At 54.8% G+C, this 15,586-nt stretch overlaps 1 protein-coding gene across 23 annotated transcripts; it reads left to right on the top strand.

Annotated features, from left to right (window-relative positions):
• LOC129460676 (leukocyte immunoglobulin-like receptor subfamily B member 3) lies at positions 1-6,347 on the top strand. 23 transcript variants are annotated; one of them, XM_055238857.2, is made up of 15 exons: positions 23-307; positions 468-503; positions 687-971; positions 1,119-1,421; positions 1,871-2,167; positions 2,422-2,724; positions 3,041-3,091; positions 3,329-3,379; positions 3,715-3,753; positions 3,993-4,109; positions 4,397-4,472; positions 4,552-4,589; positions 4,820-4,872; positions 5,753-5,911; positions 5,991-6,347. In XM_055238857.2, the coding sequence occupies exons 1-15, from the start codon at positions 163-165 to the stop codon at positions 6,135-6,137; spliced, it is 2,100 nt and encodes a 699-aa protein (XP_055094832.1). In that variant the 5' UTR covers positions 23-162; the 3' UTR covers positions 6,138-6,347. The 23 variants fall into 23 exon arrangements, with proteins under 23 accessions (XP_055094843.1, XP_055094844.1, XP_055094854.1 ...); XM_055238865.2 differs by lacking the exon at positions 3,715-3,753 and having other exon boundaries at positions 7-307; positions 3,332-3,379; positions 5,756-5,881; XM_055238856.2 differs by lacking the exon at positions 3,715-3,753.
• Positions 6,348-15,586: the final 9,239 nt, after the last annotated feature.

Raw genomic sequence — 15,586 nt, forward strand, 5'->3', positions numbered from 1 at the left:
CAGATCAGGGAGATGGTGGCCAGGGAGCAGGGAGACCCCATTTCTCTCTGAAATGTCTGCAGAGAGCCTGGTGACCGCCCCCACTTCAGCCCTGGGGAAATGAGAGCCAGGCCCCTGGAGAGGGCAGTTCCCCTTCCTGTGGGCTGCGGATGAAACAACCCCATGACAAGAAGGACCCAGCCTCCAAGCAGCCACACCCTGTGTGTCTCTCTGTCCTGCCGGCACCGAGGGCTCATCCACCTGCAGAGCCCGGGGTCGCTGGGAGGAGACGCCATGGCTCCCACCCTCACAGCCCTGCTCTGCCTCGGTGAGACTTCAAGATGGGGAGCGGGAGATCCCAATCTTGGAGGGACCCCACCCCACACACAAGCCCTGGTCCATCAGGAGACCTCAGAAGCTCAGGAGGCACCAGGGCGGGGACCTGCTCAGGCTTCGGGGCAAATCCCTCACAGGGAACTCTCTTGCAGGGCTGAGTCTGGGCCCCAGGACCCACACGCAGGCAGGTGAGTCTGTCCCCAGCTGTCCCAGGTCCCTCCTCCTCAGTAGGGACAAGGGCCACACCTGGGCAGCTGGGGGAGGGGACAGCAGTTCTGGGTGACTGATGGGGATGACGGGGGGTCCTGGGGCAGAAAGCTGGGATCTGAGTGTGGGGACGTCTTGGGATCCAGCCTCTGAATTCCTTCCAGGGCCCCTCCCCAAACCCACCCTCTGGGCTGAGCCAGGCTCTGTGATCATCCGGGAGAGCCCCGTGACCATCTGGTGTCGGGGGACCCTGGAGGCCGAGGAGTACCGTCTGTATAAAGAGGAAAGCCCAGCATCCTGGGACACACAGAACCCACTGGAACCCAGGAGCAAGGGCAGATTCTCCATCCCATCCATGACACAGCACCATGCAGGGAGATACCGCTGTCACTATCGCAGCTCTGCAGGCTGGTCAGAGCACAGCGACCCCCTGGAGCTGGTGGTGACAGGTGAGAGGACACTCAGGGGTCCCAGCCCCAGGCTCTGCCCTCAGGAAGGGGGCCGGCTCTCAGGGGCGTCTCCCTCTCACAGCCCAGCCCTGGGGATGATGTGGGAGGTGGGAGCCCCATTTAACACGGTGCCTCCTTCTCTCATAGGATTCTACAACAAACCCACCCTCTCAGCCCTGCCCAGCCCTGTGGTGGCCTCAGGAGGGAACGTGACCCTCCAGTGTGGCTCACAGGAGGGATATCACCATTTTGTTCTGGTGAAGGAAGGAGAACACCAGCTCCCCTGGACCCTGGACTCACAGCAGCCCCACAGTGGGTGGTTCCAGGCCCTGTTCCCTGTGGGCCCCGTGACCCCCAGCCACAGATGGACGTTCAGATGCTATTACTATTATAGGAGCGCCCCCCAGGTGTGGTCCCAGCCCAGTGACCCCCTGGAGATTCTGGCCTCAGGTGAGGGAGCCACGGCCTTCTCTAATACACTTTCGGGGCAGCTGACAGGTTGTGGGGAGTCTGGCTGGTGACTGAATCTGGAAAGGACTCAGAGTGATGTGTTGATGGACGGGCTGAAGGCGTGAGGGAGACCCCATGGGGAGGCTCTGACATGGGAGGAGGAGCCCTCGGCCACCCTCACCTGGAAGGGGAGGACTCAGGAAGGCGCCGGTGTGTTTGCTGTAAGGTCCCGGCTCTCAGGGACAGGAGGAAAGATCAGGCACAGTGGCCAGGGCTAGGGAGACCCCACTCCTCTGAAATGACTCCAAGACAGCCCCGGGTGAGGAGGAGGCCCTGGGGTCAGAGACCCAGAGTGTGAGAGACAGTGAGACCTGCAGGGCGAGGACGGGAGAAGGAAGGGGCGTGGGAGGAACCAGCCCCTCGGAGTCCCGGCTCCTCTTTCTCTCCAGGCGTGTCTAGGAAGCCCTCCCTCCTGACCCTGCAGGGCCCTGTCGTGGCCTCTGGGGAGACTCTGACCCTCCAGTGTGGCTCTGATGTCGGCTACGACAGATTCGCTCTGTACAAGGACGGGCAACGTGACTTCCTCCAGCGCCCTGGCCGGCAGCCCCAGGCTGGGCTCTCCCAGGCCAACTTCACCCTGGGCCCTGTGAGGGGCTCCCACGGCGGCCAGTACAGATGCTACGGTGCACACAACCTCTCCTCCGAGTGGTCGGCCCCCAGTGACCCCCTGGACATCCAGATCGCAGGTGAGGAGCCCAGCGGGTTCAGTCAGGGATCCAGGCTCTGCACAGGCCCTGCCGGGGGAGCCCAGGTGGTGATGGCCGGGATGAGGGGTGGGGTCCCAAGGGAGGGAGAGACAGACAGAGACAGGGGATGGGCGGGGAGGGGGAGACTCAGAGAAAACAGAGACAGAGAGACTGAGGGTCCCAGAGAGAGGCCTGGGGAGGTCTCAGCTCAGAACAAGGAGGGGCAGCCCCTCACCCATCCTTCTTCTCTCCAGGACAGATCTATGACACAGTCTCCCTCTCGGTGCAGCCGGGCCCCACGGTGGCCTCAGGAGAGAATGTGTCCCTGCTGTGTCAGTCATGGTGGCAGTTTGACACTTTCCTTCTGACCAAAAAAGGGGCAGCCCATCCCCCGCTTAGTCTGAGATCAAAGTACCGAGCTCATAAGTACCAGGCTGAATTCCACATGAGTCCTGTGACCTCAGCCCATGGGGGAACCTATAAGTGCTATGGCTCACGCAGCTCCGACCCCCACCGGCTCTCTCTCCCCAGTGACCCCCTGGAACTCATGGTCTCAGGTGAGGGCCCTGACCCTGTCCTCTCTGAACTCAAACCTCAGCTCCGGCCCTGCCCCGAGCAGAGCTCTCGGCTGGGATGGAGTGAGGGAGGCTGTGAGGGAGGCTTAGCCAGAGGGGACCCAGCGCACAGAGGGGAGGAGGCCAACAGGGGTTCTCCTAGGCATGGCCACCCGTTCTCCCCTGCTGGCATGCAGAAGGTACCAGGTGGGCAGAGAAATGGTTCCAGGGAATCCACTGGGCAGACAGAGACTGGGAGTGGAAGGGTGCACCCCATGGACAGCCCCAGCCCCTCACCCGCCTCCTGTGCTCCATCCAGGACCCGCTGGAGGCTCCAGCCCCCCACTCACAGGGCCGCCCTCCACACCTGGTGAGTCACTGGGGCCTCTTGGGGAGCGCGGCCTCCCCCAGGGCAGTCTGAGTCTCCCAAAGTTTCCCATTCCCCTCCCCTAAAGGACAGGCTTGTGTCCCAGGGGCTCTGAGGCTGTGCTGGTTGGGGGGGGTGTCGAGGCAGAGGGAGATGTTGGGGCCCAGCCTGGGGGAGGAGGAGCTGGGCTGATGTGGGGGGCAAGGCAGCCCCAGCCCTCACCAACCTGTCCTGACCCAGAAGGCCCTGAAGACCAGCCCCTGAGCCCCCCAGGGTCAGGCCCCCAGAGTGGTGAGTGAGGGGCTCTGAGTGGGAGGTGGGCGGGGGAGGCAGGGGTGGGTTCTGTCCTAGGTTCAGGCTCCTCTGGAGGTGGCGATGTGGACAGGCCCCTCCAATGCCTGGGCCTCAGTTTCTCCAAGTGTAAAGGAGAAAGGCCTGCGGGTGGGAAAGTTCCTTTCAGTTCTGACTCCCAGCTGTGACCTCCTGGGAGAGGAGGCCTACCAGGGAACCTCCCAGACCCGATTCCGCAGGGGCCTGTCCTGTCCCACCTGCAGCACAGACAGTGACCTGGGGCAGGGGAGGGGAACAGGACGGTGATTCAGGATGGTCAGGCTCTTTCCCTGCAGCTCCGGGGCTCAGCTCTGGTGCAGGAACAAGGGCTGCAGGTCAGACTCCCGGGCTCCCTTCCCAGCTCTGCCGCTTCCTGGCTGGGGGCCCAGGGCAGGCGATTCCCCACTCTGAGCCTCAGTTTGTGCATCTGTGAAATGGGTTGTGGGGGTGGCAATTCCATGTTGCACGACTGCTTGTGAAGGTTGGAGGTCACGAAGGAAAGACTTGGCTCGCGCCTGCACACAGTAGGTGCTCACATCAATGACGTCATTCCCACTCCTGACATCATGTCAAGGTCTGGGAAGATACCTGGAGGTTTTGATTGGGGTCTCGGTGGCCTTCGTCCTGCTGCTCTTCCTTCTCATCTTCCTCCTCCTCCGACGTCAGCGTCAGAGCAAACACAGGACATCTGGTGAGTAGGGAAGCGGGGGACCCATGGGCCGACCGAGGGTGGGCTCAGAGCACCAGCCAGAGGGAACCCAAACACACAGGTGTCAGTTTAGAAAACCGGTTCCAGGGGCACGTAATGTCAGCACGCATTTACAAACTCCAGTATTCATGCAGTTTTTTTCTATCTCATGAAATATTTGGAACATCTAGGCAGGAATATTTTTAGTTTTCCTTCTTTCCCTCAAGTTGCATGTGTAGAATGGGGGTTCTAATGTTCCCAGGGCTGAGACTCTGTCCATCTTCACCCAGACCAGAGACGGACTGATTCCCAGCGTCCTGCAGGAGCTGCAGAGCCAGAGCCCAAGGACAGGAGCCTGCTGAAGAGGTAATTCTGCCCAAAGACCCCAGACTCCCACCCACCGCAGCCCATACACTGCCCCTCACAGTCCCATGTCCTCCCTCAGGTCCAGCCCAGCTGCTGACGTCCAGGAAGAAAACCTCTGTAAGAGGAAGAGAGGGGACAAATGGGGGTGCTGGAGAGACAGGAGTCCCAAAATTTCAGTAGCAAAGGGAGGGGCTGGGAAGGGTCTGGGGCTCCGTGGAAGATGGTCTCGCCCCACACTGTGGGACCTCCCTGGATCTCAGTGGCCCCATCTGGGAGCAGGGCAGGGGCCAGCAGGACGGAGAGGTCTCAGAGAACCAGGAGACGAACCCCTTGCTCTGCCCCAGCAGATGCTGCCATGAAGGACACACAGCCTGAGGACGGGGTGGAGATGGACACTCAGGTGAGACCCTGCCCCTGTCCCGGGCACCAAAGGCCTCCTGGTGCCAGATCTAATCCTGCAGGACTTCTCTGTCCTCCTTCCCCCGGCTCTCAGCATCGTCACGGTGGGCCCCTCCTTGTCCAACACGCTGCCTCCCGCCTGCTGCGACCTCACTCTCTCCTGCTGTCCTGGGACCTCGTGGGCCTCCTCCCGGGTCCCCTTCCTGCTCCTCGTCCTCTGGCCATCTGGTTGTTAGAGCGCTCCCTGGGCCTCAGGAAGATGAGGAATAAATGAACCACCCGGTCCCCTGGGCTCCCCTTCATTCATTCATCCAGCGAGTGTTCCCAGGGAGCTCACTGTGGATCGGGCTCCCCGTGGGAGCTGCAGACACAGCAGGGAGCAGAGCCGCCCCCGCCTCCTGAGCTCACCTCGTGCTGGGAGACAAAATGCAAATAAATGCGCCGTGTCCAGCAGTGCAACGTGCTGTAGGGAACATAAACCAGGGAAAGGGCAGAGAGTGTGGGGCAGTGGGGCCAGTCTGAATGGAAGGGGAGGGCTGTCTGCTCAGCTGTCTTCTGAGAAGCCTGGACGGAGCGGGGCACAGGATCCTCTAATAGACAAGCCCCTACAGGCAAAGGAAACAGCCGTGCAAAGGCCCCGAGGCAGCAGCGAGCTCTTGCAGGAAGGCCGCGTGAGGCTGCAGCCAAATGGGCAAGGTCAGAGTGAGGAGGAGAGGCCAGAACCACAGGGAGGGAGCAGCCAGACCCTCCACGGCCTTAGGGCGTCCCTGAGATTCCATCAGGAAAGGGATGCAATCGGATCACCCTGGGAACAGTGAGGAAAATTGACTCCAGGGGGTCAGGGGGACTCAAGGACACCCCCCACCACTGTCTCTCTCCAGCAGAGCCCACACGATGAAGACCCCCAGGCAGTGACGTATGCCCCGGTGAAACACTCCAGACCTAGGAGAGAAATGGCCTCCCCTCCCTCCCCACTGTCCGAGGAATTCCTGGACACAAAGGACACACAGGCAGAAGAGGACAGGCAGATGGACACCGAGGTGAGTCCTTTCCTCTCCAGGCCCCCAGGCCTCCCCCACCCCCATCACGTTCCTTCCCTCTCACTCTCCCCCACTGCAGGCTGCTGCATCTGAAGCCCCCCAGGATGTGACCTACGCCCAGCTGCACAGCTTGACCCTCAGACGGGAGGCAACTGAACCTCCTCCATCCCAGGAACGGGAACCTCCAGCTGAGCCCAGCGTCTATGCCACACTGGCCATCCGCTAGCCCAGGGGGGACCCAGACCCCACACTCAGGAGAAGGAGACTCAGGACTGCTGAAGGCACAGGAACTGCCCCCAGTGGACACCAATGAACCCCAGTCAGCCTGGACCCCTAACAGACCACGAGGAGACGCTGGGAACTTGTGGGACTCACCTGACTCAAAGATGACTAATATCGTCGCATTTTGGAAATAAAGCAACAGACTTCTCAATAATCAATGAGTTAATAAGAAAAAAAAAAAAAAAAAAAAAAAAAAAAAACAGACGTAAAGGCCAGGTGTGGTACTCAGGAGGCTGAGTGGGGAGGATTCCTTGAGCACAAGAAGTTAAAGCTGCTGAGGCTGCAGTGAGCTATGACTTTGCCACTGCACTCCAGCCTATGGGACAGAGCGAGACCTTGTCTCTAAAAAAAAAGAGTGAATGTTTTAAACTGAATGATAATGTAAATATTACATATCAAACTTACGAAATGGGAAAATTAAGAAGCATAAATAGCCCGGGCGCGGTGGCTCATGCCTATAATCTCAGCACTTTGGGAGGCCGAGGCGGGTGGATCATGAGGTCAGGAGATCGAGACCATCCTGGCTAACACGGTGAAACCCCGTCTCTACTAAAAATACAAAAAAATTAGCTGGGCGTGGTGGCGGGCGCCTATAGTCCCAGCTACTCGGGAGGCTGAGGCAGGAGAATGGCGTGAGCCCGGGAGGCAGAGCTTGCAGTGAGCTGAGATCACACCACTGCACTCCAGCCTGGGTGGCAGAGTGTGATTCTGTCTCAAAAAAAAAAAAAAAAAAAAAAAGAAAGAAAGAAAGAAAAAAATTAAAAGGAAGCATAGGCCGGGCGCGGTGGCTCATGCTTGTAATCCCAGCACTTTGGGAGGTCGAGGCGGGCGGATCACGAGGTCAGGAGATCGAGACCAAGGTGAAACCCCGTCTCTACTAAAAATACAAAAAATTAGCCGGGCGTGGTGGCGGACGCCTGTAGTCCCAGCTACTTGGAGAGGCTGAGGCAGGAGAATGGCGTGAACCCGGGAGGCGGAGCTTGCAGTGAGCCGAGATCGCGCCACTACACTCCAGCCTGGGTGAAAGAGCGAGACTCCGTCTCAAAAAAAAATAAATAAAAATAAAAAATAAAAGGAAGCATAACCAGGTGCAGTGGCTCACGCCTGTAATCCTAGTACTTTGGGAGGGCAAGTGGGGAGGATGGCTTGAGCTCAGGAGTTCGAGTCAGTTGGAGCAGCAATAGTGAGACCCCATCTCTACAAAAAATAAAACCAGTCCGGCGTGGTGGCACACACCTGTAGTCTCGGCTACTTGAGAGGCTGAGGTGGGAGGATCACTTGGGTACAGGAGGTCGAGGCTGCAGTGAGCCAAGATCGCACCACAGCACTTCAGCCTGGACAACAGTGAGACACTGTCTCAAAAAAACAAAACAACTAACAAGCCAGTGAAATTATCTGTTGATTAGTGTTTGCATAATACATTTTTCATCCTTCTGCTTTTTTAATGTGATAAAATATAAACAACAGGCCAGGCGCGGAGGCTCATGCCTATAATCCCAGCACTTTGGGAGGCTGAGGCGGGTAGATCACAAGGTCAGGAGTTCAAGACTAGCCTGGCCAAGATGGTGAAACCCCGTCTCTACTAAAAATACAAAAATTGGCCAGGCGTGGTGGCGGACGCCTGTAATCCCAGCTACTAGGGAGGCTGAGGCAGAGAACTGCTTGAACCCGGGAGACAGAGGTTGCAGTGAACCGAGATCACACCACTGCACTACAGCTTGGGCAACAGAGCAAGACTCTGTCTCAAAAAAAAAAAAAAATCCAATCTTGTAATCTCTTTTTGATCACTTACATTTAATGTAATCACTGATGACATTACAATTGTATGTCACTTAATAACAGGGATATATTCTGAGAAATCCATCATTAAAAAATTTTGGCCGGGCATGGTGGCTCATGCCTGTAATCCCAGAACTTTGGGAGGCCAAGATGGGTGGATCACCAGAGGTTGGGAATTCGAGACCAGCCTGCTCAACATGGTGAAACCCTGTCTCTACTAAAAATGCAAAAATTAGCTGAGCATCGTGGTGCATGCCTGTAATCCCAGCTACTTGGGAAGCTGAGGCAGGAGAATCACTTGAACCTGGGAGGCGGAGGTTGCAGTGAGCCAAAATCGTGCCATTTCACTCCAGCCTGGGAGACAGAATGAGACTCCATCTCAAAAAGAAAAACAAAAAATTCACCATTGTGTGAACATCATAGAGTGTACTTACACAAACCTACGTGCTATAACCTACTACATGCACAGGCTATACTATCACATATGCAATGTGTAGTGGACCGAAACATCGTTATGCGGTACGTGACTGTGTTCAGGCGTGCCTTTTTGTCTCCTCTGTTGTGTGTTGTTTCCCCTTTCCTGCTTACTCTTGGATTTTTAGAAATATTTTTCGTTTTGATTTGTTAAAAACTTATGACTCCTTTTCTAATTAATGTTTTTGGACCATGGTTAACCACCAGGTAACCGAAAACACAGAAAGAAAATTACAGATAAAGGGGGACTACTGTATTAGGGTTTTTTTTTTTTTTTTTTTGAGACGGAGTCTCGCTCTGTCGCCCAGGCTGGAGTGCAGTGGCGCAATCTCGGCTCACTGCAAGCTCCGCCTCCCAGGTTCACGGCATTCTCCTGCCTCAGCAAGTAGCTGGGACTACAGGCGCCCACCACCACGCCCGGCTAATTTTTTTTTTTTTTGTATTTTTAGTAGAGACGGGGTTTCACCGTGGTCTCGATCTCCTGACCTCGTGATCCGCCCGCCTCGGCCTCCCAAAGTGCTGGGATTACAAGCGTGAGCCACCGTGCCCGGCCTGTATTAGGGTTTTTAAAAAATATATTTTAAATTTTTTTGTAGAGATGGGGTCTCACTATGTTGCCCAAACTGGCCTCGAACTTCTGGACTCAAGAGCCTCCCATCTCTGCCTCCCAAAGTGTTGGGATTACAGGCATGACCCACCGTGCCCAGCTTAAGTTTTTTAATTGACAAATAATAATTGTACATATTTATGGGATACAGAATGGTATTTGATTTTATCTACTAGTGTGTGTGTGTGTGTGTGTGTGTGTTTGTGTTTTTGAGACGGAGTTTCACTCTTGTTGCCCAGGCAGGAGTGCAATGGTGCAATCTCAGCTCACTGCAACCTCCACCTCCCAGGTTCAAGTGGTCCTCCTGCCTCAGCCTCCCAAGTAGCTGGGACTACATGTGCGCACCACTATGCCCAACATATATATATATATTATATAAAATATATATATTATATATATATATAAAATATATTATATATATATATTTTTTGAGATAGAGTCTCGCTCTGTTCTCCTGCCTCAGCCTCCGGAGTAGCTGGGATTACAGGCACATGCCACCACGCCTGGCTAATTTTTATATTTTTAGTAGAGACAGGGTTTCACCATGCTGGCCAGGCTGGTCTCGAACTCCTGACCTCATGATCCACCTGCCTCCCAAAGTGCTGGGATTATAGGCCATATAGCCACTGTACCCAGCCCAACAAACGTATTTTTTTCGAGATACAACACTATTTTGTAGCATTTAGTAAATTCACAATATGGCGTTAAGCGTCACCTCTATCTCATTCCAAAACATTTTTATTATCATACCGAGAAGGAAGCCGAGTTTACATTAAGCAATCACTCCCACCTAATCCCATGCAACAATTAACCTACTTTTTGCCTCTATCGATTGGCCTTCTTTGAATACCTTTTTTTGTGTGTGTGTGGAGACAGGGTCTCACTCTGTCACCCAGGTTGGAGTGCAGTGGTGTGATCTCGGCTCACTGTAACCTCTGCCTCCCAGGCTCAAGCGATCCTGCCACCTGAGCCTCCCAAGTAGCTGGGATCACAGGCACATGCCACCACGCCGCCAGGTGAATTTTTTGTATTTCTGGTAGAGATGGTATTTCACCATGTTGCCCAGGCTGGTCTCGAACTCCTAAGCTCAGGCAATCCACCTGCCTTAGCCTCCCAAAGTGCTGGATTACAGGCGTGAGCCACCACACCCAGCCTGGATACTTCTTATAAATGAAATAACGTCATGTGTGACCTTTTTTCCCTGACTGCTTTTATCTAGTATATTATCAAGGTTCACCCATGTAGCATGTATGAATACTTCATTCCTTTTTACGGTTAATATTTTGTTGTAAGGATATACTACACTGTTTCTCTATTCACAGCTGATAGATATCGCTACAAAAATAAGTAGTGGCTGTGGAGGTGCATGTCTGTAGTCTCAGCCACTTGGGAGCCTGAGGCGGGAGGATCACTTGAGCCACGATGTCAAGGCTGCAGTGAGCCATGATAGTGCCACTGCACTCCAGCCTGGGCAACAGACCTCATCTTTTAAGCAAAGAGAAAAGAGGCTGGGCGTGGTGACTCATGCCCGTGATCCCAACGCTTTGGGAGGCTGAGGAGGGCGGATCACCTGAGGTCAGGAGTTCAAGACAAGCCTGGCCAACATGGTGAAATTCTGTCTCTACCAAAAAATACAAAAATTAGCCGGACATGGTGGCGCATGTCTGTAATCCCAGCTACTCGGGAGATTGAGGCAGGAGAATTGCTGGAACCTGGGAGATGGAGGCTGCAGTGAACTGAGATGGCGCCACTGCACTCCAGCCTGGGCGACAGAGCAAGACTCTATCTCAAAAACAAAAAAAAAAAAGAAAGAAAAAGAAAAAAGAGGCCAAGCATGGTGGCTCATGCCTGTACTCCTAACACTTTGGGAGGCCAAGGCAGTTTGAGAACAGCCTGGCCAACATGGTGAAACTCCGTCTCTACTAAAAATACAAAAATTAGCCAGGCGTGGTGGCACGTGCCTGTAATCCAGCTACTTGGGAGGCTGAGGCAGGACAATCACCTGAACCCAGGAGGTGGAGGTGGTAGTGAGCTGAGATCATGCCACTGCCATCCACCCTAGGAAACAGCAAGACCGCGTCTTAAAAAAAAAAGGAAAGTTGGCCGGGTGCGGTGCCTCACGCCTGTAATCCCACCACTTTGGGAGGCCGAGACGGGCGGGTCACGAGGTCAGGAGATTGAGACCATCCTGGCTAACACGGTGAAACTCTTGTCTCTACTGAAGAAACAAAACATTAGCCGGGCGTGGTGGCGGGCACCTGTAGTCCCAGCTACTCGGGAGGCTGAGGCAGGAGACTGGGTGAACCTGGGAGGTGGAGCTTGCAGTGAGCCGAGATGGCGCCACTACACTCCAGCCTGGGCAACAGAGCGGGACCCTGTCTCAAAAAAGAAAGTCAGTGAAGGGACCTGTTTGGGAAAACAAAACCCAGGCTCGAAGGAAGCTCGTGCTTCCCTCTGTGAGCAAGTTGACAGTCTTAGAAACATCTCCCCCAGCCTCCTTCTCCCACGCGGGTCGTCTGTCCTGCAGCGGCCCCACTGGCTCCTCCCATCAACAAAGGCAGAGAGTGGGAAAGCTCCTCACACTTTCTGCTTCACACACAGTGAGCAAATCCAAACCGCGCTGCCCCCATCCCTCCTCACCCGGCTCCACCCGTGTCCGCTGGTCCACCCCCACAGTCTAAGCTCAGCTGGAAACCGAGGACGCCCTGTCTGTGCACTGCATCAACCTCCCTCCTGGCCCCCTACTGGCTCCCATCCCTACTCCAGTCCATCCCTCTCATCACTTCCGAGGCCTCTTCTGACAATCTTACCTGGCTGTGACCCTCCACTGCTCAAATTCCTTCAACGGGGCTCCATCTTCCAAAAATAAGATTCACGTTCTGTGCTTGTTGATGACCAAACCTGATACACTTTTCCAGCTTCACAGGCTATGGCTCCCCCTCTGCCACACCAAACTCATCACAGTTACCCACCCCCTACCAGACACACACAACCTCAGTTATTAAACACGTGTGAGTCTTCTGACGGCTGCTCCCTGAGCCAATCTGGATGTAGCCGACACCTCTGCAGAGCTTGTAAACTATGACAAAGACAAGCCCTCCTGCCTCGTTCCACTCCACTGTAAATGTATGTGTGTCACAGGCCATGAGGAGTCCACGTAAACCACTTAGAATCCTTATCCGTTCCACTCCACTGTAAATGTATGTGTGTCACAGGCCATGAGGAGTCCACGTAAACCACTTAGAATCCTTATCCGTTCCACCCCACTGTAAATGTATGTGTGTCACAGGCCATGAGGAGTCCACGTAAACCACTTAGAATCCTTATCCGTTCCACTCCACTGTAAATGTATGTGTGTCACAGGCCATGAGGAGTCCACGTAAACCACTTAGAATCCTTATCCGTTCCACTCCACTGTAAATGTATGTGTGTCACAGGCCATGAGGAGTCCACGTAAACCACTTAGAATCCTTATCCGTTCCACCCCACTGTAAATGTATGTGTGTCACAGGCCATGAGGAGTCCACGTAAACCACTTAGAATCCTTATCCGTTCCACTCCACTGTAAATGTATGTGTGTCACAGGCCATGAGGAGTCCACGTAAACCACTTAGAATCCTTATCCGTTCCACCCCACTGTAAATGTATGTGTGTCACAGGCCATGAGGAGTCCACGTAAACCACTTAGAATCCTTATCCGTTCCACTCCACTGTAAATGTATGTGTGTCACAGGCCATGAGGAGTCCACGTAAACCACTTAGAATCCTTATCCGTTCCACTCCACTGTAAATGTATGTGTGTCACAGGCCATGAGGAGTCCACGTAAACCACTTAGAATCCTTATCCGTTCCACCCCACTGTAAATGTATGTGTGTCACAGGCCATGAGGAGTCCACGTAAACCACTTAGAATCCTTATCCGTTCCACTCCACTGTAAATGTATGTGTGTCACAGGCCATGAGGAGTCCACGTAAACCACTTAGAATCCTTATCCGTTCCACCCCACTGTAAATGTATGTGTGTCACAGGCCATGAGGAGTCCACGTAAACCACTTAGAATCCTTATCCGTTCCACTCCACTGTAAATGTATGTGTGTCACAGGCCATGAGGAGTCCACGTAAACCACTTAGAATCCTTATCCGTTCCACCCCACTGTAAATGTATGTGTGTCACAGGCCATGAGGAGTCCACGTAAACCACTTAGAATCCTTATCCGTTCCACTCCACTGTAAATGTATGTGTGTCACAGGCCATGAGGAGTCCACGTAAACCACTTAGAATCCTTATCAGCACATCGCCTAGCGGCTGGGCTCACACTAGCGTGTGGTTATGGTTAACCATTAGTAAGACCCTCCCATATTGCATTCTGTGCAGTGATGGGCTTGTAAAAACAGACACCTGTTTCTAAAGATTCCCTGTTCTAAAGATTCCCTGTTTTTTTTTTTTTTTTTTTTCTTGTGAGACAGAGTCTCACTATGTCACCTAGGCTGGAGTGCTGTGGCGCGATCTCAGCTCACTGCAACCTCCACCTCCCGGGTTCAAGTGATTCTCCTGCCTCAGCCTCCCGAGTAGCTGGGATTACAGGCATCCACCACCACGCCTGGCTAATTTTTTGTGTCTTTAGTATACAGACGGGGTTTCACCATGTTGGCCAGGCTGGTCTCGAACTCCTGACCTCGTAATCCACCCGCCTCCACCTCCCATAGTGCTGGGATTACAGGTGTGAACCACCGCGCCCGGCCGGATTTTCCATTTTCTTAAACATAGCATCCAATAAATCTTCATGGTGCACAGGTCCCCTGAATGACATGGTCCCAGCGTTCTTTGGCTCACTCTCAGGTCTGAGAACAGCCCACACTGTTTCTGGTGCAGGACGCCCTCCGCGCGCCACACTCGCTGTTCACAACTTGGTCTCTCCATCCCCCAGAAGGACCCCTCACTCCCGTGACAGGTGCACGCTGCTCACCTATGAGCATGTTTTCTCCTTTCCTACAACTCGTTGAAACCGGCGCAGAGCTAAACATGGGTAATGTGTCTTCGTTAACCCAAGCTCCGTGAGTCCAGCAGGAATCCTATCAGCTTCACCCATGACTCCCCTCCTCCTGGCAGCATGCCTGGATGTGGTAACCACTGAATAAACATCGCCTGATCGCGAGGCTCACGAAAGAAAAGATGCATTACAGAGCTCAGGACACGGAAGGGGCTTGCCTCTAGAATTACAACAGTGGGCTGTGTCCTAAGGCCCTGCCCTCTCTGGCCTCGTGCTAGAACAAGGGTCACCCCTGGATTTGAGTCGGGTGAGGTGGTCTGAAAGGCCCCCAGAGCCTGCTGTCCCCTCAGCCCCATCCTTCAGGGGGAGCAGAGCGAGGCCCGGGGGAGGGGCTGTTCCCCTCCTGCAAGGCCACTGGTGAGAACACATGACCTGTAACACAGAGCCCAGGGCTCCTTATGCCCAGCATGCCATCTGCCCCCAGGCTCTGTGGCTCAGTCGTCTAATTCATCTGCACTGCTGGGGACCGTGACAGGCAGGGCCACAACCCCCACCCTCATTGCCCATCTCCCTGCTGTGTGTCCAGGGAAGCCTTAGGTGGACACGGGGTGGTCGGTGACCCTGACCTCTTGGGCCGGAAGCACAAGGCAGAAGGCATGGAGTCGAGACCGGTGAGAGCTCTCCCTGCAGGCCCCAGAGTGTGCATCCCCTAAATACCAGCCGCCCCATCGCAGGGGCATCCAGGCAGCCCTCAGCCCTCCCTCTCAGCACAGCCAGGATCGCTGGTGCTCTCTGGAGACGGCCTAAGCCCTCAGCGTCACTCAGAGGCTGGTTTTGACAGCTCTGCATTGACCAGGACAAGGGGCTCCCAATCTCCCAGCACCTAGAATGGGCGGCACCTCCCGGAAGTCCCCCTGGGCCCTGTGAGCCACCCCCATGGGGGCCAGCACAGATGCTGCGGTGGACACAGTGCCTCCTGCCCAAGGTTGGCCTCGTCCCCCACACCCAACATCTTTGTTGTTCCTCCTGGGCCCTGTGAGCCACCCCCATGGGGTCCAGCACAGACGCTGCGGTGGACACAGTGCCTCCTGCCCAAGGTTGGCCCCCCGTCGCCCCCATCCAACATCCTGGTTGCAAGTGAGGGGCCCCTACCCAGCCCCCATCCCGTTCTCTGCTCAGGACCCTGGGCTCAGGGTCATCCCTGGTGATGAGAGTTGAGGGAGAGAATGATACAGGGAAGTGGTCCAAGGAAATCACCAAGAAAGGGAGAGCAAGAGGCCCGGAGATTAAACAGACCCACGCAGGCCAGGCACTGTGGCTCACACCTGTCATCCTAGCGCTTTGGGAGGCGGGTGGATTGCTTGAGGCCAAGAGTTTTAGATCAGCCGGGGCAACACAGTGAGACCCCATCTCTACAAATTGAGCTGGAGTCTCCCTCTGTTGCCCCACTCGCCATCTCTGTAGACAGAGCCCTGAGCTGGAGTCTCCCTCTGTTGCCCCGCTCGCTGCCTCTGTAGACAGCCCTGAGATGAAGACCCTTT

The sequence above is a fragment of the Symphalangus syndactylus genome, chromosome 13 (genome assembly GCF_028878055.3).
Source record: "Symphalangus syndactylus isolate Jambi chromosome 13, NHGRI_mSymSyn1-v2.1_pri, whole genome shotgun sequence".
Lineage (NCBI taxonomy): Eukaryota > Metazoa > Chordata > Mammalia > Primates > Hylobatidae > Symphalangus > Symphalangus syndactylus.